This window comes from Struthio camelus, chromosome 6 (assembly GCF_040807025.1).
Source record: "Struthio camelus isolate bStrCam1 chromosome 6, bStrCam1.hap1, whole genome shotgun sequence".
Classification (NCBI taxonomy): domain Eukaryota; kingdom Metazoa; phylum Chordata; class Aves; order Struthioniformes; family Struthionidae; genus Struthio; species Struthio camelus.
This window is the reverse complement of record NC_090947.1, coordinates 4052445-4079235: the sequence shown is the minus strand read 5'-3', so window position 1 is coordinate 4079235 and position 26791 is coordinate 4052445. Positions and strand designations below refer to the sequence as shown.

Sequence of the window (26791 nt, the reverse complement as noted above, 5' to 3'; positions counted from 1 at the left end):
TTAACATCCCGTTCTGGTAGACCTAAATACAGAGGCAAGCATTCATGTGAAAACAAAAAGGAGGAAAAAACCCCAGCAACTAAACAAAAGAATTAATTTAGAGCAGCATTAGGATTGTAGAAATAAGACAGGCTAAAGACAAGGTCAGATGTCCTGCTCCCAGTTCATGCATGACTCTCCTAACCTGCCTACTCTCACTCAGCTAGCTGTGACTAAATAAAGCAATTTTCCTCTTGCAGTAAATAGCCAGCAAGCCACAATGAGTATATACACAGTGGAGTAGAAAAGACAAGAGACAACTTTCACAGTCTGTTGGCCCTGGTACAGAAAAGCACTTCAGCAAAAGCTTGAGATGGTCTCCATTCAGGACAACACTTAGGCACATGCTGAAATTTAAGTACGTGCTTAAATCCAGATCCTCCTCAATCCAGGCCCTAATAAAAGAAAAAAAGACTGCTAATGCACTGGAGGCTACATTCCTCTCCGCCATCGAAACGGCCGCATGTTGCCTCCACAACTGCACTGCCGTAATACAGCACAGTAAGGCTGGGAAATCCCAAACCTTGACAAACTCTTCCCCGGGTGAGGAACCTGCTAAGGACAGAAGGCATGGCCAGGGGGAATATGAGGCTGCAAAAATCAGCCCCTCAATGGACCATTGCATTAAAGTGGTCACAAGGTTTCCAGAGACACAACGTCCCTGAAAGAGGACGTTCAAAGGTTTAAAAACACAGACATCACTCCTTCTATAACTACGGACAAAAAATGGGCAAGACTTCCACTTTCCAGGCAATTGCAGACCTGCCCAACATTTTCAGTCATGGCTTATACTGACAGGGATTTTGCAGGAGAGGGAAGAGGTGGGAGGGAACGTGTACAATGTCTTTGGTTCCAATTTTGTAGTCATTTTTAGCAAGCCGTACCTCTTAGGGACCATATGCTCTTCACTAATCTCCAGATCCCAAGCCAAAGCTTAAAATGTAAGCCCTTTAGGGTAAAAGCTGTGTTTTTGTGCTGGGACTGGATAGTGCCTCACATAGATATCAGAGCCCAGAGGTACCACCTGAATGCAAATAACACAAAGTCAATGAGAAAATCAGCGTCTTCAGGGAGTGCTGGATCAGGGCTGCTCTTCTTACCCACACAAAACTAATCAGCTCCCGCAGCAGTTCGAGGGCTAGGTAGGGGACAATTGAGGAGCCCTAGCCCCACGAGTACACCTGCAGGCCTAATACTATTTCTCATTCAAATATTCAAATTCTAATACTATTAAATTCTAAATACTATTTCTCATTCAAAACTTGATAGAGTCCAAGTCCCAGACTGAAAGACGAACAACGCATTATCAGTGCATTTTAAGCAATGCAATACTAATATAACTGTCACTCTAGTTGGGATAGTAAAAGCGCTGGCTGCGTCTGGACATCTTAAAACTACCCATTAAACAGCTCAAAAAAACATCGGTGCAGCTCCTCGCTGCGTGGATACACCTCCTTGGCAGCCCCTTGTCAACAGCAGCTTGCAGAGAAGTATTCCAGGTGCAAGAGATCTCCCTTCTTAGCACTGCTTAAGATTAAAATAAATCATTCCCACCACAGTCCTATAGCACTAGGGTGAATCAGGAAGCAGTCTACCGGCCTAACCAAGAAACATGTTCCATATGGTTTTTACTGCAGTCCTAGGCCTGTGTCTGCCCAGTCTGTATAGAAATATACTATTATAAAGAGACCTGCTGTCAGCTCCTCTTCTTAGCAGCCTTTTGAAAGACAGAAATCCATTGTAGCAACATTGCCTCCCAGAGAAAGGTTAATTGTGTGCAATATTAAGTTTAGGGGGAAAAAAAAGCAGAAACGCATGGGGTTAAGCAAACACTAGAACCTTTTTCAAATTAGTCCCAACATTTGTTGGTTGCTTTTCCTACCTAATCCTCACAATCAGACTCGCGGATTTGCGTTTTGCCATGTTAGACTCACAAACTCTGGGCTTTAATTGAAACCAGAACCTTGCTCACAAGACAAGCGAATCAGCAAGGGAACCACACCTAACCATGCCGTGGTTCAGAAGAGCCACAAACCCACGTTACCGATACAAAACTGCCCCATATCACACACTACGAGGGAGATGCGATCACCTCGGCTCATCTCCCTTCCTCGTGGCACAGCACTGAAAATTTACACGTTCGCCATTACTGTGGCACCCTCTTGTTCTGGGACCCTCCTCTCCTCCGGTGCAGGAATCAGTCTGATCCATGACTTTTCAACACACTACACGCAGCAGTACACAGTACTGAGAAGAGGTTTTGCAAGAGCCCAGCATCGGATTACCAAATCTCCCCACAACGGGAGCTGGATTCTCTACTTCCCTCTGGGCAGCCAAATAACAGGCAAACGTCAAACACTAGCTGAGCACAATGACAACCAGATTTCCACAGACACTCCCTGTGGCATACAGAAATGCAATAATACTGCTTTAAATAATATCCAAGCCCTCTAGTGGTACTTGCTCTGTTTGGTATTTCACAAACCATTCAAAAAGTGACAACATGGGCATATTTCAAGTCTGGATGTTTTTGTGTATTTAGGAACCTTTTTTCCTTGGAGTCCAGCTCTGGTTGCTGGGTTCCTTCATGTCTGCATTCCTTCAGTGCGAGCATCTGCTTTACTGGCCTGACCAGGAGATCTGAAGAACTCTCGGATCTGAAGAATTTGGGACCAAAATGATTGAAAGTATAAACTGATGATTAAACATTTGAATTAGGATGAACGGCTTTATTAAAAGTATGTTTTTTTTAAATTATTTCATGAATCAGGCAAATTTGAACTGTTGGTTTCTCTGATTTTAAGTACTGGGAAGTGTGGGAAGGTAGAAACACCATCACCATATTATCGTGGCAAGTGGTCTTCAAATAATGATCTTGTTTTGAGGAATTCACATGTGGGCCAGGAACGGCAGTGTTTTTCTAGGGAGCATCTTCAAAAAAAATACAGATAGTACAAAGCGTTATAGTTTTCCATATGTTAAAGAACATACTGATCAAGCAAAGAGAACGCATCTTGCTCTAAAACAGCTGCCAAGCAAAATGGATGACTTCACCACTTCTGCTGGTATAAACTGGTAGACTTCCAGAGGAACCAAAGGCTAAGAGTTAATTTACACCTTTACACCACTGGAGGAGCTGGCCACAGCCTTGCTATAAGTCACAGCCCTTCACTGAGGGTGAACCTTTTGCTTAGTAGAGAAATTAAGCCAGGAGGGGTTCGATAGCTCCTTCCCATTTTAGCAGATCAAGCCAGACTGCCAGCAGGGTAGTGACATCTTCAGCTTTCCCCACTCAACGCATTGCAAGCATCCAACAGAGCCCCAGGCTGTGGCTCCAAAGCCACTTCTCTCCGTGGCAAAGCTACCTTAAGCTTCCTTAATCCTCCTCCAGTTCATCCCAAGGTCTCACAAACAGCTTTGCCAGCACAACTGCAGGGCAGCGTATGGTCCGGAAATAGCAGAGGACAGCGGGAAGGAAGGAACCAGCCGTCAAGACAAATGTCCCTCAAACCATGGCCTTCATCCAAGACCACAGGGAAGGAGCGACTCTGCCCATGCACCTCACACCCTGGCACAGGGATAAACTTTCCAGCACCTATTTCCCTCTGCTTTGGCTCTGTCTATACTGCAGCTGCACCAGAGCTAAATTCCAACCCTGTAAATTGCACCAGCTGAAATCCCTTGAAAAGAAGTACACCCAGCTTTCCAGCTCGGCACCCAGGGCTTGCATTAAGAACAGCCACCGGCTACTGACTGCAGACTAAACAAAGCCCTTTACACTGCCCGCAGTCTGGATCCCTAATTGGAGAGTCATACAACCCGAAATCTGCTATTCTCATTTCTTTCATTTCCCTCCCTGCCTTAATCAGTGCTGATTTGGGGGGGCTATAGTGTGCCTTAATGGTAGGAAGGAATAAAATGCAATGTCTCATTAGCAGCGTTCTAAACAGAAAAAGAAACAAGGTTTTAAAGCCCCCTTGCCTCTTGTTGGCCTTCTCACTTCCTACACTGCCTGTAACCACACAAAAAAAACGCTGGTAGGTGTGCCCAAGAAACGAACTGCAGAAAGTATGAACAGGAAGCAAAACAAACTGCAATTATAGCAAACCACTTCCAAAAGCCTTCAGTTTTGCCCAGAATCTCTTGAAAGGAGCCTTGCCGCTCACAGAGGTTCACTCTTCACCTTATACCGATTAAAAAAAATGTTAGTCTGACTTTCTGTGTTTTTCTCAGGTAAAAAGAGGCTTTCTGGTACCCTCGAAAAGCACAACACATAGGAAAGGCAAACACTTCCTTAGAACCATTTTTGGTTCTTTGTAAAAGTACCTAGCAGCTCTCACTGCCTCCTGAGAGCAACTGATAGATTTTTAGGGAAAAAAACTAGGACAGCAGTGGCCACAATGCAATCTTACTGATTAATGCAGAAGAGGAAACAAAAAGCATCGCTTAAAGTGCACAGCGCTGCGGACCTGAAGAAGGTATTTACCTTCTACCTGGGGTAAACATTTCTTATCTACTGTAATTACTGTGAAAGGTTATCAGGGGTATCTCCATACGCAAGCAAGAAAAAATAATGTAAGCATTCTATGTGGTTAGCACAATTTTTTTAGTTAATACAGCAAAGCACTGACATCGTACCATACAAGATGATATCAGCAAACAGGCTCTTTTCTCAGAAAGTACACGCATAAGAAAAGAGAGGACATTATGCATGTTCCAATTTCTTGCTATCTTGTTTTTAAATAGCCATTAAAATAAAGTTCAAACAAATGAAAACACTCAATAAAAGGGAAAGAATGCATATGCAAGACTTCACATTGACAGAGTGAAGTAATGTTCTGAAGGGAGTATAAAAGAGTTCAGTCCACAAATCTAATTGGATTTAAGAGCCAAATTCCTCCAGGGTGCTGACTGCTGAGCTGCGGCTGTTTCAGAGGTTATCGCTTCCCACCTCCAGCCCCTCAGCAGAGAGGTCAGGCCAGGAAGGGTACCTGCGCCTGCGCGTGCTCCAGCAAAGGTCAGTTCGCTCGAGTTTAGTGCAAGCTGCAGTGGCTGTCCTGCCCACCGTGCCTACTAGGTGGTACCCTCCAGCAGCATGGCGGTAACGTATGAAACTACTTCAGATAGTCACCTGCTGACCAGGCTGAGCTGGCAGATTCCTCCGCGAATCCCAAGCGCAATATTATCTTTAGTTCCTTCGTTGCAAGTTGCACGTTTATCAGTTGTTCGCTCCATAGAAGAGAACACGATTGCACTGCGCAGCAGCTAGCTCTCCTCAGGAAGAGAGACCGTCTCAAACCTAAAGAGCAAAACAGGACAACTGAGCAAAATTAATTTCAGGCTCCGTAGGCCTCATCCAAAGCCTAACGGAGACAGAGGGAGTGTTTCCTTTGGCTGCAGCTTTCAGCAAGCCTCAATAGCAGGGAGAACGTTAAAATGCCAAGGTCAGGGTGATGGCTTAGAGCTCTCATATCTGAAACAACAAGACCTGCAGATACAAACCCAGCCATCAAATCAACCCTTTGGCCTCCTGTGCTAGATTAAGTTACGTGCAGCTTACTCCACTGTCCAAAGGCAGTGCGTGCTGTTTGTGCACATGGGTTGACATACACACAAATATGTTGCTCTGCAGTTTTGCATGTGGCTTAATCAAACGCAGATGCAAAGGGCGTTTTGCACGAATGTTTATCCTTTGATGCATCTCTCTTCCAGAGCCCAGCTCACATACTCGGCTGGGTGCCGAGGAACGAGAGCAGAAGGGTGGGTCCTATTCCCAAAGGCTGGCGCGTCGCTCCACAGCTACAGCCCCGGGCTACAGCAGTGCCCTGTCTCCTAGGATGCCCTTCATAGCGGAGGGAGTGAAGGAGGACAGGTGGGACACTCTGAGCAGGCAGTCCCTCAGACCCTGTCCTCTGCTATGCACATCGCACTGTGCTGCCAAGGAGCTTCCAGATCAGCTGAGCAGAGTGAAGCCACGGCACGTGCAGATCTCGCAACCTAGTATCACCTGTGTCAAACAGTGATTATTTTTAGGCTGAATTTCTTCATTTATAGTCCCAGATTTTGTTTTCAGAAGTGGGAGGAGAAAGTCTTCTGCATAAGTGACCTTATGAAGGAACCACTGTTATTATATCTCTCATGTTGAGAGAAATGCTAAGTTAGGCTGGAAGGGACCTTTGGAGGCTATCTGGTCCAACCCCACTCAAGGCAGCAGTAAATAAATAGGTGCATATCTCCTCTGCTTGCACTGGCAGGCAACACATGAGGAGCGGTAAAGCGTGGAAACCACCTCAACATGAGGAAAATCTCTCCTGCTCTGCACAAAGCAGCGGAAAACAGTCTCCTCCTATCTGAGAAGGGTCTGCTAAGCCACACACTGCCCTGACCAACTGTTTCAACCCTCTAAGTTCTCGCTCCTGAGTCTGGGAGAATCTCCTCTCACCAAAGCACAAGAGGAGATGCAGTGTAAGGCAAACTGCATCACCTCAGTGTTTGGGGTGAGCAAAAGCACCGAGTAATGGGAGCTGAAACTCAGTTTTGTGTCAGGGCCTATAAATGCACAAACATACACATATACAGAGTTTCCACGTAATTAGCTCAATTACTCACGAGTGCCCCAGCAGAGGAATTTTGCTGCCTGCTGTCTGCTACCTGCAGGAGGAATAAACACTGCCAAAGGGAAGAGGGATCCAGAAATCACTCTGCACGCGTAGGACTGATGCCGTCCCCCAACTGCAGCATCCTATCGCCAAGATCTCTTCCTAAAGAGTAGTTTCATATTGGAAGTGTGGAGTCCTTCCCGATTAGCTAGCACTCACAATAGGAAATATGTCAAGGCACTCCAGTGTATTATTCTTATCACAACAACCATTCCAGCTCTTGCTTTTCATCAGGAAACAACCACAGAAGCTACTAAACCAAGGCCTGGCTGCGTTCCAAGCTATACCCGTGCAGCTAAAAGAACCCTTTTGCAGCAATTCCACCTCACATAACCTGAGCTGGCATTTGTAGGGATGTTGATGAAGCGCATACAGGTCTCCGTGCAAATTTCAGGTGCAAATTTTCAATTTTCAGGTGCAAATTTACATGAACACCTCTGGTGATAAGTTGATACACAAGAGTTCACATGCAAGCAGCACACAGGTTTAGAAGAAAGGACCAGAGCACCAACGTGAGAGGTGGTGCAAGGAAATAAAACTCCAGAAGACTTTCGAAATAGATTCTCACTGAACAACAGACTTTTCTCCTCGACTCCCAGCCAAAGCAGCATTCAGTTAAGGTGTATAAATTACCTCATAATTACCACACAGTTCTGCCTGTGATAAGGGGAATGGACATGATACCTTCAGTCTAGCTTTTACCTCTTTCTAAAAGGACTGATGGCATTATAATCTATATTACAACATCTTATAAAACAGTCCTGTCCCAGTGAGGGTCTATAGATTAACAGAACAAATTTGATAGGCAGCAAAGAAAAAAAACCCAGCTTCATTTACTCCATGTGGCCAACTTGAGAAGAGCTGGATGGTTGTAATTGCACACAGAAGTCTCAAAGGTTTTACATGCTAGCCTCAGGTAAAGAAAATACTTTAAAGCCTCTATTTGAGTGAGTAAATTCATCTGTTTCTCTGAACTTGAATGCAAGAAGCAGAAAAGCCCTGTATTGCCCCTTTCCAATTCAGTTTAACGACCTTTCCTTGTCCTTCCTCCCAATACCACCATTGCAATGGTTACCAGCTGTTTTCCCTCCAGCCTTTTTATTTCATCTCATGATACCAAAAGTAGCTACAGGCCTGGAAACAAAATTGCAACCACTAGTTTCATTCATAAATTTGGCTGAATCCTTGCAGAGTAAAGTGAACTATTGTTGTTATTTCTCACAGTTTACCACCTTGAAGCCAGAAAGTATTGTTTTTCCTGCTATTGTGAGAACAAGAGCAGGGAAAAAATAATCATGAGCTTCCCTTCCCCACTCCAAATCAAATATAATGGAGAAAAACGGGACGGATGTCAGATTCTCAAGGGTTTTATTGAGCTATCTACAGGAGCTCAGTCCGCGTTGCAGGTTTCTGAGTCTGAATTTTATCAATGGGTTGCATTGGGTCCATTTTAAAGGATAGCAGGTGTTAAAACAATGAACGCAGGCTGCCTTTACATCTGTTTTACAAAAGCCATCTCACTGTTTACAAGAAACAGGATAATCAAGAAAACATCCTGCCACAGGCACCCAAAACCTACAGTCCCTTGTTATTCGTTTTTCTCTCACACTGTACAGTTTATTTATAGCACAAAAAGTTGAACCAGGAGGAGGAAAAAAAGTTTCACACTCATTTCCATGTAGAAGTGACGCACATGCAACGTGAAAGGGACTGTTCACCAGGCAGTTAGTCTGTATTGTTCCTTCAGCCCTAGGTAGGATATTAACCCTTGAGCTGTTGCTTTAACTACTGAATTAGCTGGGCACGAGTTGTTTTTACTTCATTTATACAGCCATGTCAGTTGAACCTCTCTCACTAATTCATTCTGAGACACTCCAGATGAAAATTTAAGTCACTGCATGCTGAATATAATGTCCCTAGAGCCTAAGCACAAAGAAACAAGCAATTACTGGGGCGGGAGCATGGAAATTCCTCATACGTCTTAGCCGTCAATGCTTAAGTTTGGATCCGTACGGCCAGCAGGGCAAAGAGAGGCTCTTCCAGAGCTGCATGCTTAGAAGGGACATAGAGGGTCCTCCCAAAACACTCAGTGGACGAACCTCTGTCCCTCCATGGGCAGCACAGGCTGCCCAGCCTTATGCATCCGTAAGGTGAACACATGATGTGGACAAGCACGTCTGCAGGACCAACGTTTGCCAACTAAATTTCAGCTCCTGATGGCTTGTGGCTCCCTACAAAAATCACTGCATTTCAGATTACTTGCAGTTGATGTTTTGTTCTGCTTTACTTCATACTTTTCAGCACAACCTGTTCTAATGAAGCAGGACGTATTCCATTTAATAAAAGTCATTTTAAACTAAATCAGTTTTCATTAAAGATGTGCCAAAATGAGTCCTCTACAGCCTTTTCCCCCATCCTCAGCTATGGTTTGGGAAGCTCCAAGGTATTTCCCCTTGCAGACTAACATTTCACGACTCAGGTCATCTTTATATCCAGAAAAAATAAATATTCCTTCCCCTTGTATATTCTATGCTTTAACTAGCGATGCAAAAAGGCTGAGTTTAGCTTCTAGGAGTTTTCACAATATGCCACCTCAAACACTCCCTGAAGAGCACAAACCTGAAGAAATTAAAACTGAGCTACACAGACTCTCAATGAATTCTCCTTCCTTATTTTTGAGATGAATCACAGAGGATCAACTCAACAGGTGCTTTACTGGAGAGTGGGAGGGAAAAGAAAACAAAACACAATGAAACAACAGCCTACGTGCATGAATAACAGATGAACTCCTCCTCTTCTGGGTGAGGAACTGCTAAAGCAGATGGCTAATATCCCTTTCTTTTTCAGACCCACATTGCTCTCAGTTGCTGGTTTTAAAGACACCAAGTTCCAGCGCTCAAACGCTTCCCTTCGAGTAGAGAGCAAGCTCACAAAGTGGATCGTCCTGCTCCATGTGTGACCCCAAAGGACTGAGCTGCCTACTCTGTGCTCCTTACTCATGTTCTCCACTAGCTTCTCCACCCTGGGGATCCTCAGAAACATCAGCTCCCCAACTAGAGCACAGAGGTGCATTAGACATAGGTGCAGGTTCTTGCCCTAGAAGACAGACTTTCCGTTTCTTCTTCCTATGCACCAAGCAGAACAGCTGAAGCTGAGGCTGAAAATTCCCACGTAAATTTAGGATAACAGCTCACCACAGGCATATATAATTTTCCCTCAGCTTGATAAAACAGTTATTTTTTTCCACAAGCAGAAACACCATCATATATCAAACAGCACGCACATAAGCTGACCACAGAAGAGACCTGTGTCTTCATGCCTTCTCCCCCTGCCTTTGCTGGCAGCCAGCAGCATTTTACTGTTGTGAGCTTGTGCTAATCCAGGGCTCTCCGGGAGGCTTGTCCCACCAAATCTCCTGCCTGTTTATGATAGTATGAGATATGCTGACTCACAGGTCAACTAATATCCCATGGGCAATAACTGTAATTGAAAAGAGAGTGGCTTAAGTTGCACAGCTTTTTCCTCCTTGTTTGCTAAAAACATGAGAATTGCTAAATTTTTCAGTGATGATGGTGCAGATATACTAGTACTGAAAGTCAAATTTGTCATTTTTCCATCAAACCATAAACTTGTTTTCAGCTCTGGAAAACAATTCAAAAATTGGGTTTGGCCTTTTCTCCCTCACTGCCAAAAATGATAATTAAAAGAAAGCTAAGAAAAAGGGGGGAAATGAAGTAAAGGCAGAGATGCAAAATATCTGAAACAAGCTCAAGAAGCAGACCAAACATCTTCTCAGTTGCCTTTGCTAACTCCCAATCTTTTGATAGGCTTTGGCAGACACAGAAAAGGCAAGATGGCCATTAAGCAGCCAAGAACCCCTTTCAGCAGCCAGGCAGGACTCCCCTCCTCAAGCACTGCAGGGATCCCTCTACACTTACCTTCTGACGATATCCATTCAAGCTCAGGATAGCTAAGGAAGGATGGCTAAGACGTAGCCTTGATCATCGCAGAAATCCTCACCAGCACAGTGACACCACAGGAAATGGTAAATTATATCTCAGCGCTTCTGCTTGCAGCGCCAAAAGGGCTGGGAAGGTGGCTTGAAGCCATCTTATGTCCCTTCCTCCTGTGGCAACAAGTTCTGCTCTGTGCCTTTGGCAGCAGCTCAACGCCTCATCCAGCCCGGGAGCCAAGGACCTCTTTCTCGAGGCCTCCAAACCAACTCCCACAACTGTAGCCTGTAGACAACACCAACTCTTTGCCATTTTCTCTATGTAAGCCTATTGAATGCGGTTAGACAAAAGCTCATTGGAAAAAACACAACTAATGTGACACAGTCCCTCCTACCAGAGCTTTCCAGGAACAAGCTACCTCTCTTGCCAACACATCACATGCTGAGGCTGGTGTATTTTATCTCCTAACCTCAGCCTCATTACCCTTTTAATCCTTCTCCAGTTTATTCTCATCCCTCCCTCCTTCTCACCATGAAGCATTCACACAGACGAAAATGGGAGGTGTACCCAGGTGACAAAGGACAGACAAGGCCATCTAAGTCCAATGTCACTGGAGGCACTGGAAAAGCTTCAAAAACTGCCAGAACGTCCTACCCACAAGGCCTCAAAACAGCCCCCAAAATAGGATTTTCCTTGCAAACCACCACCGTTTGGATTTCCAGTGGCAAAGAACATCGCTAGGGCAGCTGCTAAAAATTATGCTCATGTGAAATACACTGAGCAGCATACTCAGTAACACCTGAGCCGCTTCACAGAGAACGAGAAAAACGTACAAACCATCCTTACCTCCTCAATCCCATTTCAGCTTTTTGAAGCCCTATACAACAAGCACAGCCTCCCTTCCTACAACGGCCGTTCTCGCCTCTCCACGTGCTATGATCAGCGGCTGCTACAGGAAACAAGCCACAGACAGCCACCACTACGAAAATAGTCATTTCAAACCAACTTTATTTCAAAAATGCAAGAACAAGGAAAATGAGAAGGGAGTGATGCACAGGGATATATTCAGCGCATACTTTGGCACATAATAAATTAAACTAAACATTATACACTAAAGATTGGGGGGGGGGGGGGGGGAAGAAACATGCCAGATATTTTGAGATCTCACAATAAGGGTTGTGAATTATTTCCTGGAGATAGAAAACCACCGTAAGTGCTTGTTACAGCATGGGACAAAACTAGATTCACACCTACAGTGGCAACTATAGCCGGAGGATGGGTTCAGGCCCATTTACCTCTTTCGCTTTTGACAAGGTTGAGCAATAAGCAGGAGATGTTGGCTCTGTGCACTCTTACTTAGCCAGCACGCCAAAAACAAAACATATACAATATTTTAAATTGGCCAGCTGGTGAGTATATAAAGTGAATTAATGGTTAGAGGATTTGTTTATAACATAAGAGCTGAAACGGGTCTGTCCAGAAGTGCCATTTCACATGTACTATTGAATACATCTTCACATTACACAGCTAGAAGAAATGCTACTTATTTCCAATATTTGTTTTCCAGTATAATAGAGAGGTGACCTTTATCCTCCTAATTGATTAAACCTTGACACAGTGCTTGCATTGATTTATTAAAAATTTGCTAGCTGAAGCCAAATGTTAAAGCCAACTAGTTTTCTAAAACCTCTGCTAACAAATTACTTGGATCATAGCCAGAAGCCTGTGTCCAATCCCTTTTTCTACTTCTTTCTCACCAAAAACATCTGGTGTATGTTAATTGTAAATCTGCACTGACTGCAAGATTTATGGTGGTAGACATCTTTAAGAATAGCATCCTAGATAATTAAATAGCCGAACGCTGATGAACAATTGTCAATATAGAATAAGATCAATACGTCACCAGGTGTTTCCTAATGACAGGCAGCTGACAGTATTTGAACTGGCTCTTTTGAAAGCTTTAATTTTATTGAACAACATCATTTAACAAAAGATGATTTAGGGTTTTACTTTTTAACAAAGAGAGAAGTACAGTGTGGCATGGCATTTAATATCTGGCTGAGATTTAAAACGCATACTCCTTATGAAGTATGACATTTTATACCTGAAACCACAGGAACATTTCCCACATTTAAGTGATAGAGGAAAATTCTTCAAATTAGATTTGAACTTTATACCTTCTAATTCTGCTCCAACCCTCCTCCTCCATGTACCATGCTCGAGCCTGATGAACACGCTGGTATTATATCAAAGTCTAAGAGACCTGACTACTGACAAATCCCCTTCACTTAGCCTTGAAGCAAGCAGCAAACCTCCTGTAGATCATGGCAGTTAATGCTAACAGGCAAATAGCTCAGAGACTCATCACAAGACTAAATGAACTGGTCAGTGCAGCCCAATTGGCAGCGCCACTCCTCCTGGATATCGGAGCGCGCAAGGACATGAGCTAGAAGTTAGCATTGAAGCTGTAATGCAGGCACAGGTCCACAAGCTTGCAATGAAAAACCACTAAGAGATCCCTTATGCGCTTTAACCTGAGCCTAAAGGAAAACCAAACATCTATTTGCAAGGAAGCCTAGAGCAATGGGTCCCCAAACTTGTTCACAGGAGATCCTACTTCTCACTTTCCTGGGCTCAAAGTTTCAACCGTGCAAATGAATTGCAATCAGGTCCTCATCTGGAGACAATCCCTACCGGATACATGGCCCTGCTGTAAGCGCTGTCACAGCAACTGCCTCTCGCAGGAGAGCTGCTCTGCCAGACCCTCCAGGCAGAGAGGGAGACTGGCACCATGGGGTGGGCTTAGGGAGGAAGGCTGCCGTTCACTGCAAGGTGTTCAGCAAAAAGCATCTTCTTGGTATTTCTTCCCAGGACCAGGTTTAACATGTTCGTCCAGCTCATTAGCAGCATGCAAACGGGCCCCTTCAACAGCCTCTCACATCAGCAAGAGACATCCCTTAGACCACATCAGGCCTCATACTGTACCACAAGCCTGATAAATGCAATATCCGCACTACTGCTTGGAGGTCACAGCAGCACTGTACTAGCAGTGCGCAACCTCAAAAAGCTTGCACGTTTCTGATCCAAACTAAGGAGTGAATTCTGCCAAAAAGCTGTGTGACCATGCCACGTTGTTCAATCTATTCTTAATACTGACTGGCAGCAAGGAAGCACCAATACCCTCGGCACCTCCAGGAAAGCACAGCACAGAAACATTCAATGTTTTGCCCCGAGTCACATAGGGCACCCATAGCAAAGCAAGGAACCGGATTCTCGACTCCCACGCTAGGAGTCAAACCCTCAGCTTATCCATCCTGTGCGATGGAGAAAGCCAGGACCCAGCTTCTCCCTTTGCATGCTCTTTAGGGCAGCAACACATAAAAACACTTCTTCAGTACCATGCCTTGAGGCACAATCCAAACCTCTGTAATTGCTTTGAAATATGAGTTGCAAAGGCATAACATTTTTTTCTGTTATATTCTTCACTTTACTTTAAGCCCCTACTCAGTAACAGACAGGTGCACTAAGCTCTTTGCCAGGGACCTGAATTTAGAGGGAAAAGCCCTTTCAGTTTTATAAGTCATCCCCCTGTAAGATTACTAGTCACCTATTAAGCTTGCAGTAAGAGACTTTTTTGAAAAATGATGGCACCTCGTTTCCAAGACAGCAGAATTTTTGAGTTCATGTTTTTGTAAGAGCCTAACAAATTACTGACGCTAAAAGGAACACGTTGTATAAAAAAAAAAAATCACCACCTGTTCCTGCTGGATAGATTTGTTAATGCAGCATGATCAGGACAAGGAAGTCACTATCAATGCTACACAAAAACATACAACGTGTGCAATAACAACTATAAATACCTTTAATCTCTGATAGTACCTAGAGATACGAGACTGCTGCCTGTAGGGATTGTTGGAGACGCATGATCCTGAACTGGAAAGGCTTAGATACTTCACAATATTGACTGACTGTCAATAGTCTGCTGGACTTCACTTACAATTCGGCATATGCCTAGATCTTTTTTGGAGAAATGGATCAGAGAGTAGGACCTCCCCTGTCCCAAAAGGCTTACAACCCGTACGACATGAAAAAAGCTCTGAGAGAGGAACAGAACATGAAAGCGGCCCAACAGGGAAGAGACTAGAGAGGAGATAAAGGAAAGAAAAGGAGAAGAAAGCTGGAGAAGGGGACGGAGAGCAGCTGAGACGAAAGCAAAGCAGAGACGCAGTCACAGCAGAAAATACACTCAGGGCAATCATTTGAGGGCAGCAATATCAGAACAGCCCAGGAAAACCTGTATCATTTAACTTAAAAATCTTTTACTTGAAAGCTCAAGGATTCAACTAGAAACCTACAGCAAAACTGAACATCTCGCACTAAGTTTCTCTGTTTATAAATGTGTACTTGCTTAGGCTAAAGCAATTACTTATTTTCAATCATATGCTACGCCATTTCTGCTACAAAGCAAGCGTGGTCTTCCTCAAAAGTCAGCTGTGCATATTTCATAACTAATATGACTTTTCCCAATAAAACGATTCATTTTTTCCAAGTTCTCTACAAACTAATGAAACTAAAAAAGCTCCTCAGCTCAGCTCTTGCGCAGGCTCCCTGCCTGCTCTTAGACACATCACCTTGTTTTGTGCCTCAATTTCCCACTTTTTAAAAGGAAGTCAAAGTTTTCTTGCCTTCAAATTTTTTTTTTTTTTGGGGGGGGGGGGGGGGGACAAGCAAAGTGCATTAGTTCATCTTTAATACAGTTGCTAGCAGAATAAAGACCATGCTTGTATTGTGGCTTTGAGGTGCTAAGAATTCAGCATAACATATTATTAATATGGGGGCGGTAGGGGGTGTTGCCTTTCATATTAGACAAAGTTGTGATCCACACAGTGGGCGCAGGAAGAAAAGATTTTTCTGTGCCATGCACTACACACAGGCTTCCTCACATGAAATATTGTCTTTGCCACCCACATTGCATCAAGCAATCGTGTCACTCACGTTTCAATTGATTCAGAAAGGCTTCCTACTTCTTCATTTCTCAAACACACGTGATGGGCTGCTTACCTATAATTTTAGAAGCTATTTTTAAGTGACAGGCTGTAGAGTACACGAACGGAAGTTATTTTCTGTTAGGATCCTTTAATGTATTTATTTTCTGAATCAAGAGTATTATCCTCTTTCTCTTGGAGATTTGGGAACTGAGCAAAACAATGGACAGTATCTTGAGGCCTGTGAAAAAAGTTCAGTACTGCTGGGACTCCACAGGTAAAACTCGTGGCTGAAAAATTAGTTTAGCAAAAAATGATCGCCCAGATGCCCATGTTAATGGAAATAAAGTTGTAGGGTTCCCGTTTGCACTGCAAAGACTTCGTTAAGATATGAGACAGGAGCAAAATGTGAGTCACTCGCTGCTTTTGAGGAATCCCCTGACCTGCAGATGGATGAAGAATGACGACTCTGAAAGAAACCAAGCAAGATTCTGCTGTAAACGGCCCCAGCATAACACACAGCTGTTTCAAGAATCACTTTTAAATTAACAGAAGTAACTACAAGCTGATTTTACACCCTCCTCTGGCAACAGAAGGCACCGGACCTTCAGCTCACTTGCTCCTAGCTCAAAACCACCAATCCACCTCTCCAAAACGAACCCCAAGATTGGCATAACCACCCTCCAGCTTGGAAAATAATTCAACTTAGAGTCTTCTCGTTACGGCTTTGATTCGCCAAGGTTCGCACTTTCAAGCTCTCCTCCAAAACCACAGGGGCTAGAAACGCTACTTCAGAAACCCCGTAAGCTTAAGATTCTCACCTAATCACGTGAGCTGGGGCTTCAAGTTAAGAGGGGGAAAAAAAAAGAAAGAAAAAGAAACACACTCGGAGATTTATGGTAAAAAACGTGATCGCTGGCAAACACTCCTTGTCCCGAGCTTCGCTCTTTCTTCCCTCCCCACCTGCTCTTTGGAGGGGTACATGCTTTTTCCCCCAGAATCACGTGGTGTAATTCTCTCTTGCTAACTCTTTATTTTCCCCCTCGAAAGAGGGATCCTGCTCAGGCGCTGTAACGAAGGCTTCTCGCCGAAAAACGAGGATTAAAGGGCCAAAATAGGCGTGTGCCGCATTTTTGGAATTCAAGACAAAACGTCTCCGGCCTATAAATTCATTTCCTAGCCGCCCTTTGCTTGCATAGCTGCTTAATGAGCGCAGTTTGGAGAGGAAACCGAAGGAGGAAATAAAAATAAGAGAAAGATTTCCATCTGTGGCAGAGAGAGAGAGTGGGGAGAGGGGAAAAAAAAAAGATTTGCTAAGTAATAAGTCAATGAGAAAGCACCAGAGATACTAGCCTTGACAGACATATAGGAGGGGGAAAAAAGGTGAATTAACTGAACTAAATTTGGGGAGGGGGGAGGGGAGGCCGCGCTGCCGCCTCTCCTCAACGGCCGCGGCCTGGCCGCCCTGCGCGCGCTGCCATGGCAACGGCGGGCGGCAACGGCGGGCGGCAACGGCGGGCGGCAACGGCGGGCGGCAACGGCGGGCGGCAACGGCGGGCGGCAACGGCGGGCGGCAACGGCGGGCGGCAACGGCGGGCGGCAACGGCGGGCGGCAACGGCGGGCGGCAACGGCGGGCGGCAACGGCGGGCGGCAACGGCGGGCGGCAACGGCAACGATCCCCGGGGGCCGGGCACAGCGGTGAGGGGCGAGAGGAAGAGGCGTGCCTGCCCCCCCTCCCCCCAGCATGTCTGACGCGTGAGTGCGGGCAGGGCGCGGCTCCCTTCAGGGCTTCAGCAAGGAGCTGCTGCGTCAGGGCCGGCGGCGGCCTCTCGCCGCCTCCTGTGCCAGAGGTGGTGCTGGAAAAAAAAATCGAGTACATGAAAAGAAAAGGGCTTTTCCCGGAGGCGTTTTTTCCAGTTTACTTAACTCTTATGGATCGCCCCTTCCCCAGTTCCCCCGCCCCCGAGTTAGTCGTTTCTCTATCTGGTTTGTGCAAGCTGTCAGACAGCAAGCGGGGGGGGGGGGGGGGGGGAGAACTCAACACATTAAAAATAATAAATTGGGAGTTAAAGGGAGGATTTGAAATCGGCTGCAGTTCAAGAGGGTGTGGATGGGCAAATGAAATCACTGTTTTGTAAGAAAACAACAAAAAAAATTAAGAAACGGAGCACCCAAAAAGGCGCCCGTCTTCCAAGCAGCGTCTGGCTTCTTTGAAGAGCGCGAGATTCAGCCCCACCAAAGTCATCGGATCACTTCCATAATATTTAGGCCAGTATTAATGTTATTTGTACTCCAGCATCACCTGTAACATGCTAGGCCTTTTGCTGCTCCCAAAAAAGGTGTTTTTTTTCCTCTCTTACCGACAAAAGTTTGCTTGAACAATTTTTTGCTGTAATTAACTCCTCATGCTTTTAACACAATGCAAAGCTTTAAAAGTTTATTTGCAATAACCAGACACCGATTATGGCACTGTATCAAAACGCCGACAAGCAGCCACACTCATTTCTCCTGAAGTATTACTATTACTCACAAGCCGCTATATTAAGAAAGCGTTATTACTATAGCAGAGTCAGGCTCTACAACGTTGGGAACCTAGCTGTAAAAGCCTTTCGTGGCATTATCCCACTGTAATTTGCCATTTGCTCCCTCCTAGTCCCCATTCTAGCAGTGCCAAACCCTGGGCACAGCCAAGCCCTGTTTCAGGCAGCTCTTGTTTCTAGCACTGTGCTGGATGTGGCTTGCTCAAGTTCACTAAAAACAGGAGTTCATTAAAAAATAAAAAATAAAATGCTTTGGGCAAGGTTACTGCCTGCTGCTGCCCCTGCCCAGACCTGAAAACTGCTGTCCCAGCGGCTGCCGGCTTCCTACCCCACACATGTGTCTTACCACCATCGCGTCCACCGCTTTCCAGTCAGGCAACTCCCTTTTCCTTGTTCCTCGGCTCAGCAAAGGCATGAGGGGAGAGGAATAAAGAGAAAAAGGTCACTGAGAGCACAGGAGAGGTGGCATGTGGGTACCCGGACCCAGCACAGCCTCTAGTGGCCCTAGCCATAAGGAGGTCTTGGTTAGGTCCCAGGCTAACCCCATACCTCGCTAGTTATGCTTTGCACCAGCACGGTAACTCAGTTAAGGGAAGTTTACAAAGTAATTAATAGTTATCTCAGCTGCCTGGTTTAAAAAAAATAAAAAACAAAAGTGGATTGTTTGACCTCTTCCAGAGAGTTATCTCAGAACCTGTCGTTCCTGCTGAGTGTCTGAAATACGGCTGCTCTTATTTGAGCTGGATTAACACAGAAGGAGTTAACTTGAATGAGGTTGCAAAATAGTTACGTTTCAACTGTTTGCCTTAACGCAGTTTAGTTTTAATAGAGACAGAACTCCTTATCATTTGCTGTAGCGTTGCCAGCGCTGAACAGCGATTCTATATAAACTAAATACACATCTCCCTGCCGCAAGACACCAGTACGTACAGTTCTGTTTCCAAACAAGGTAGCGATGCCAGTCAGAAACTCCAGTTTGATGTTGATGCTCTTTAGCTTGCTCAGTCTAATCACTCTGTAGCATTGCACAGCATGGCATTTTAGTGAGGCCAATCCAGTCCTTCGTAAACTGAAGTCTGAATATACCCCAGCTGATCAAGCAGGGCATCTGTATAGCTTGCATTAAGCAACAGGCTGGATAGTTTTGTTTACTGTATTCCGCACCTTCAGTAACTCAGTGTGCTAAGTTTTCTGAGCAATTTGTGCTTTTCTTCATGGCCCCAGCAGCTGGATTCAGGTTACCACCTGAGAATCTCAGCATTCCTTTAGGGAGGAAAAAAAGGAAAAAAAGAAAACACACAGAAAATGTGAATCTAAAGCGCGCCCAAACTATCAGGAAAATAAGAAGTACTGATATTCTTGTCAAAATATACAGAGCCTTAATGGTTTAGTTTCATGATTTTAAAATGGTTCAGGCTGTCAGTGCTGTTAAGTCCATAAACATTTATCTGGTGCCTAATCTCTTAATGCTTACTATTCAGAGTTTTCTGCATTCCTTCCCAGCACAGAACTGAATAGTTAATCAATGCCAGTCGTGAGGAAAAAGGAGCATGCTTTACTTTTGTCCCAGGCTATCTTGTTTTGCAAGGTACAGCTGCGTTGGTTCTCAGTAAATTACTCAGGCTACTGCTATGTGGTTGTGAATGTGTTCTGAGGTTAACCTAGCTATATACCATAAGTCATGGTAAATTAGAAGTATGTAAGAAGCCACATGATAAAAGTATCCTAAAACATGGACTGCCCTACTTGAAGGCTATGAAGTGAAGTGCAAATAATACATGGGGTTCATGAGAAGGCTTTGATACTCTGGCCAAAAACATTTTGGGGGAAACCAGGAAACCAACCTCTATTTGTTGATTACTGGAAATGGGGATGGCTGCCTGTGTTGCCAATGTCACATAGAAGACAGACTCAGTCCTGCGCAGTGGGAGGCACATCAGTAAGTCACAGCCATATCTATAGTTCAGCTTTTTGAATACTCTACAGTCAAATCCTTGTGTCCTATACAGCACAGCTTTTTCTGTGTTTGAGGTAAATAGCTGCTTTTCAGACATCTGGAAAAGCAACTACTATGCACATAAATTGCACGCGTCTTGTGCAGCCAGTTGGACGTGCCTAAGTTACTAAGTGTGCATGCAGGGCAACTGTGTTGCATGCACCACAAGTGAAAACAGTGAGATTAGCAGCGTTTGCAGCACAGTCACCCAGCGCTCATAGTTTATGTGGCTAGGATTTCAGTAGTTGCAAACAAGAAGCGTTCACCATTAAGGCCCTGTGATTTTAATGGAGGTATGATCCAAAGCTCATGGAAGCACATTATTTCATTGATTTAAGTAAGCTTTGAATCAGGTTAGAGATAGGACAGCTGGAACGCTCTCAGCTATATTCTCTTAAGGCCAGCAGTAGGCTCCCACAGCCTGCAAAAAGTTGCCAGGTCCAGACATGCTTGACATTTTCTAAGGACAGTTGTAGTACTCATGACAGAGTATGTCCATTACATTTGCTGTAAGGTTGATTAAGAAGTGCACAACATACCACACTTCCTAAAGTACTCAAATCACTACATTGGCATACAGATGTACTTTTTGTTCCAGACACTGAACAGGAGATTTGCATAGATGTTTTTGCATTTCGTGTTTTCCTGCTGCATTTCCTCCTCTTTTATGAATTTCTTTACTTACCGTTTACCTGACCTGAAGTATCTTGACCAGTAATTTTGTAATTCGTTGTAATATCAGTAGTCCAGACATGTTGAAAGCTAAGTCTCAGCACAGCTACCTTTTGTACCACGTCCTACTCAGCTATAAGACATTTGCCACTGCCACCAAGGCACTTTAAAAAAAAAAAAAAAAATCAAGAAGCTTTAAAATGTAAGCTCATGTCACATAGATGAAGTCAATGGTTAAATATTTAATCTAAGACAAATTCTTTAGCATCTCCTCTTCTGTTTCTGACAAAAGCAACCAAAGGAGAGCTATGTATTTTATATTACATCCCTAAAGCTCTGTTAAGGAATATTAAGGTTGCTAAACCAAGCACTGAAAATGTAAGAAACTGGCAGTGCAGTCCCCTCTCCTCTCCCCACTTTACGTGGCTGCATTACGATGCAGTTTCTTATTTTGTGATCACATCCTATTTTCTCCCTGCAGGGCCTCAGCCTCATTCAGTGATTGCTGAATATTTCTTTTTATCCCCTCATTCAGCATGTGGCCCCAGGCCATATTCTTCAAATTCCATCCAAACACCACAATTATTAGCTTCCTCCTGGGCATTCCTCTCATGTTCTCTCCCGTACATCTCCCCAGCATTCACGGACTCCTCTTTGCCCCTTTTTCTACCCCCGGTGAGTGGAAAACAGAGACAGAATCAAAATGATCACAACTAAGATTCAAAACTTCGAGTCTGTCCCATACCTCCCTTCATCCTTAATGAGCAGGTACAGAAAGATCTTGTGCATTTCCGGTAGATTGTCTCCTCTGGGGAAAAGCATTATTGTCAGTGGAAATATCCCAGCAGCACTTGTGCTAGAAAACAGTGAAAAAAGAGGCTACAGTTAGCAAGAAACTGAGTAGACAGCTCTAACTTTAGTCGAGTTTAAAGCCTCCTGATGGGGAGGCTAGCAGAGGTAAAGCACCCAAACAAAGCATTTGCCCTCTTATGCATGCAACTTTAGGCAGTTGGGTGGATGATTGCTCTGTCCTTTTCCCAGGGAAGAAAAACAAGCATATGGACACAGGATAGTGAATGCTGAAATAAACCTCAGTGCCATACCCAGTAAAATGTGAGATAGGCAAAAGCCGCTTAGGGCTTGAACAAGAAGGTTCTTCTGAGCTCCAGCCCATTTCTAACTCTCTCCCTCTCATTCGTCCTCTCAGCAAACATAGCTTCCTGCAGTATCTGCTGCAGTGATGCTACGAGGTAATTGGATATAAGTAACCACAGCTCTCGTTCCCCATCCTTTCCTGCTTCCTTAGCAAGGAGGAACACGGCTTGCAAAGGGGAGGAAGCTGCTGCTGCTGTTGCCCTTCCTCAGCTGAAAGCACAGGGCCACCCCCCAGCCCACGAGAGGTGAGCTGCAGCCTGTTGGACACGGAAGGATGGCCCCGGGAGGGCCAAGCAGCGAGCGGTAACCTTCAGCCTACAGTAACATCTCCCCCACCTTAATTGTTTGTGCTTCTAGTCCATTGAAATGCACCCACACAATGCCCTCCTGTAAGAAAAGGGCCTTTTTTTCCAATCAGCATTGTGAGTTTGGGCTAGAGCAGGTGCTTGAGAACTACTGAGGTGCAGTGTTACAGCCAGTGCTTAGTGAAGCAGGCTTCCTCGCCTTTGCTGTGGTTTTCCATTACATTTATACCACAGAAATCTTTTATCCCCTGTTCGCTTTCTGTCGTAGTACCAAAGACTGAAATCGGAGATGACAGAAGCAAAGGGCTGTTCATATTAACAATGCCAGCAGGCTGTATATGCTTTCTTCCCCAGTAACAACCAAAGCCTATTGAAGTTTATCCTGTAATTTCCCCCAACGCTTTTGACCTCGCAAAACATCACTGGCTAGAGCAAGCATGCTAAAGGGAAGTCATCTAGCAACGTTACATTGCTCACCACCAGCTAAAGAGTTTGGCATAAATTATAAAGCCAGCCTTATGTTAGAAGCAAGGCAAGCAGGCCCGACTAAGCTCAGAACCAGAAGTTAAACACTGCTCCAGCCTGCAACTGAAAAGTTTTTAAAACAGGAATCAGTTCAGACATTTAAGTCAATTCGCTTTTTTTTTTTTTTTTTTATAGGCCATATCAGTCTCTGTTTATGCGTGCATGCCTCTGCCTCCCCCTCCCCAAAATTTTTACCTGTAACAGTGGAAACAGAAAAAGAGGGCTACACCTACAGTACGTTTAGCCTCACAATCACCACAGAATATCTGGGCAGGTTTTTTTGCAAGGCATCAGGTATTTGGCTGACCTGAGTAAGCCTAGCAAGCAGTTTAAGTCTGGTGATTTTAAGAGAGAAAAGAAAAGCAGCAGCATTTGTGCAAGCCCCTTTTCCTCTCAGGGTGTCACTTTCCCCTCCCAACCTTTGTCTCTTGGTTTTTTTTTATTTTACAAATGCTGCAAGGCAGGATCCCCCTCCCTCCTGTTTGCCCAGGGCTTAGCACAATGGCAGACCTCCCAAGCCTCACGTATCTGGAGCGAGACCCATAGGACTGGCCCCTGTGCACACTTCCTTCTCGCTGGGCCTGTGTCTCGCTCACTCGCAGCCTTGCACCGCAGCGTCTCGTCTGTTCCTGGCTCTGCACCAACCTGTTGGCTTGGTCTGTGCAAGTAGTTTGCCAGGGCAATGTAGACACTTCAGAAATATGGTGTAAAACACGGATGACTTACCACTCACATAATCATGCAAAGGAGTTTCCATATTAGGTGAAGAGAGCTGCCCCAGCTCTGCGCGAAGGGTTTTCCCTTCCATCTCTTCACACGTGACCATCCATCAGAATAACCAGCATATTCTCATGGGGCCCATGCAGTGCCACACTGTGTGCTGACATGGGTTGGACACGGTGCGAGAGCGTGAGGTATTTCTCTCTTCAGAGAACAGCACAGAAAAGCCAGGCATCAAGGAAACCTGGGTTCTACTCATACACTAATCCAGATAGACACAACTTGGAGTGCAAATTATGCCATGTCCTGGAATAACAGAAATAGCGTTCTCTTTGCCAGCTAAATAAACACACCAAGACACTTTAGCTAAAAAAAAATGAAAAACAAAAAACTCCCCCCCCCCCCACTCACACAGGAATAACCCCACTGATGCCACATTCCACCAATAGTTCAAGAGTAGTCTGAGGTTCAGTTTGCACGCTCAACACAAATCCTTCCTCTGCTGAGGTGTAGGCTTTAGACTCAAAGCCAGTTCAATGCAAATAACCAGGCTAATCTTAGCTGTACTGAAAAACAACAGACTTAGATTCTAAGTGTAAGAAGAGATGGGTCAAGCAAAAGTGTAAAGTTAGAGGGCCCTGGAATATTAACACGAGGCAATGTATAATTTGGCAAGATTGTAAACACCTTATTATAACTTAAGCAGAAAAACACATCTGTAAGCTTCACTCTAAATAAGCAGATCAGGCTTTATTTTGAGCAATAAAAGGGATGTTCAAGCTAGAAGTCATGCTACAGCACAGAGGATTCTCAAATACTTGTATTAGACTTTGTTTTTACTTGTGGGAGTGATGAGAAAAGAAGGGACATTGGTTAGAAGGTAAAGCCCTGACCTTCCCTTAAAGCTATCAGGCTGCCAGAAAGCACTCTGGAGGCTCTGGAGTTAAGTCACTTCATGTGTTTTTTCCTCATCCTATTACAGCGTTGTTGATTTTCCCCATAACAATCCTATTTTGTAGTTGCTATGACAATTTGCAGCAATACTTATACTGCTACACATACAATATATGCAGAGATCAAGAGAGACTTCTTTCTTTCCCAGAACGTAATGGTCTTATGCTTTGAGTAGGAAAATCACATTCGGTCATGCTGGTTAACTCCACTAGTACACTTGCTCTCCAGATCATCCTCTGCCCTCTGCAGCTTCATGTTTCCTCTTATGCCTCCCTTCAGAGTTTGAACCCAATGCATATGCTTGTGTTGCTAAGCAGGATGTAACTCTGCAGGATGCCCCAAGTCGTCTAGCTTCACACCTTGGCCTCACTCTTAAAACACTGAGGTCAGGTTGGCACTCAGTTTTAAGAGCAGAGAGTCTATTTTGACAGTGGAGAAGCTAAGCATATGGCTGAAGATGGACAGAATCAGGGTTACAGTAGCCTTCTCTCTTACCCGTCTGTGATGCAGCTCACATCCTAACAGTTACAGAATAGAAACAAACCTACAAGATGCACCAGTATCAGTAAATAAAAAGACTGTGCATTCAAGACAGTTTCATACTCCCTCTTCGGTGTATGGAAGCAATTTTGAGGGAGTTTACAGCTTAATGCAGAGGGAGAACTGAGTAAATAGAGAAAAACTGAGATAACGATGTAGGGGCCACATGCTGTCTGATTAACAGGCAAGGACATTCAGTCTTGTCCTTTACTTTTAACGCATAACCTTGAGCATATGGATTACTCTTTCCTAGTACCTTTGAACTCACGAGTCACTCAGCAAGGTACAACGCTGAGGGACTGAGCGTGGCACGCACGCTCTGCACACGCTGCTTCTCCAAAGCTGCAAGGCTTCTCAGGATTATAGCAACTCTGCCAGGCTGCCTGAAAGGGCTAAAAACACCACCAAAGCACATCTGATCCTTGAAACTAGCGTACAAGTGCTCCCATTTGGATACTAGTAAAAAGGCTGACATCATTATTTTGATCCCATTTTGGGGAAGGGAAACAAATGGTTGTGCTTGTGTCCTCTAGTTTTTAAATCAGGACGAGGCAAAGAGACGCTCGAATCACATTTCTGCTGGCAGTGTCCAGTTATCAAGCATTTGCTGTTCCCAGTCACCTGGCTAACAAATGTGAAGCACAAGGACCAGATCCTGCAAAGGTGCAAGTCACCCTGACTGCAGCAAGGTCACTCGAGCTATCAACTTACCCCAGCTGCAAATTTAGCCCTAGCAGTTCCACATAGTCTCTCTCTTCCTTTTTCTTTACTCTAATACTTCATTTTGCTGTGGATCAGTCCTTTCTGTGCCCTCATTTACACAGACCATCGCTGCTCCAAGAATATCGTAATATCCATAGTCTTGACATTAGACCCATAGCAACGGGCTTGCAGTCATCTTATGCTTATCTGATAAACTGATGCTTTATGGAAACGATTACATTCCATTTGTATTGCCTTGCGTTAACACACTCCGAAGGGCTAGATCCCCCCTTCCCCTCAAAAAGTCATTCAAAATATAAAAAGACACTGGATATTAGATGGCTCAGCAGGGGAAACACTTGACATTCCTCAGTTTGAGAAGAGAGAAAGAGAGAGGTTATTGTAAATTAGGGTGGACGATCGTGGAGTCTTTTCTTGTTGCATTACAGCTTATTGTCTGTATGCAATAACCTGCATTTGAAATGTTTTAGCCTGAGGATACCCACTGTTCATAAATCAGCTGTATAGTTGTGGGGACAACCTACAAAGCCAGACTTCCTCAAAGATTTATAACCTCCCCATTATCAAATTGACTCTGGGTAGGCATAGCTAAGAAAGTACAATACCGCATTGTTTCCTTCTCTGCTGGTCTACCCAGTGAATCTCATCTGTATATGTCCTTCCAAGTCCCGATTTCAGAGCAAGCGTACAAAACTCCCATTGATCAACTGGCCAAGCCGTCAGGTCAAAGCTAGTGGTGGTCTTGTTTGTGCCCATCTTCTCCACTCTGCTGGTTTTATTTCATCTCCTGCACCTGGGTTAATTGCTGCAATTGACTGATTCAGTTGGTGCAATGGGATGTAAATGAAGTTGGAAAAAAGGAAGGGGAAAGAGCTGGGTGGGCTGCAGAGGCATTAGGAAAAGCAAGACCAGCTGCATCCTGCAGAAACCCAGGTCAGCTGAAAAGTATAATATGCACTTGAAAAAGTTAACTGTGCAAATTCAATAGCAGGGTTCAGATTGTTAGTGTTTTTGCTGACTACTC

General features: G+C 44.6%; 2 protein-coding genes across 6 annotated transcripts in view; one reads left to right on the top strand and one right to left on the bottom strand.

Moving 5' to 3' along the window:
- The window catches only part of ACKR3 (atypical chemokine receptor 3), a 68896-nt gene that overhangs the window by 41241 nt on the left and 864 nt on the right, over nt 1–26791 (bottom strand). The window contains exons 1-4 of one of the 2 annotated variants that reach the window (XR_011141770.1): nt 23341–23487; nt 21591–21701; nt 18524–19440; nt 4893–5338 (exon numbers count right to left, since the gene is read on the bottom strand). The gene's annotated coding sequence lies outside the window, so the exon portion shown is untranslated. Of the gene's footprint in view, nt 1–4892; nt 5339–18523; nt 19441–20858; nt 21010–21590; nt 21702–23340; nt 23488–26791 lie in introns of those variants that run through there. The other variant, XM_068947785.1, reaches the window with a different exon arrangement.
- Nucleotides 17226–26791, top strand: part of IQCA1 (IQ motif containing with AAA domain 1) — a 115017-nt gene continuing 105451 nt past the window's right edge. For all 4 annotated transcript variants that reach the window (XR_011141769.1, XM_068947778.1, XM_068947777.1 and 1 more), the window contains exon 1: nt 17226–17392. Coding sequence is in view for 3 of the 4 variants with exons in the window: in XM_068947778.1 (XP_068803879.1) it covers nt 17382–17392 (11 nt within the window). In the remaining variant the exon portion in view is untranslated. The remainder of the gene's footprint in view (nt 17393–26791) is intronic.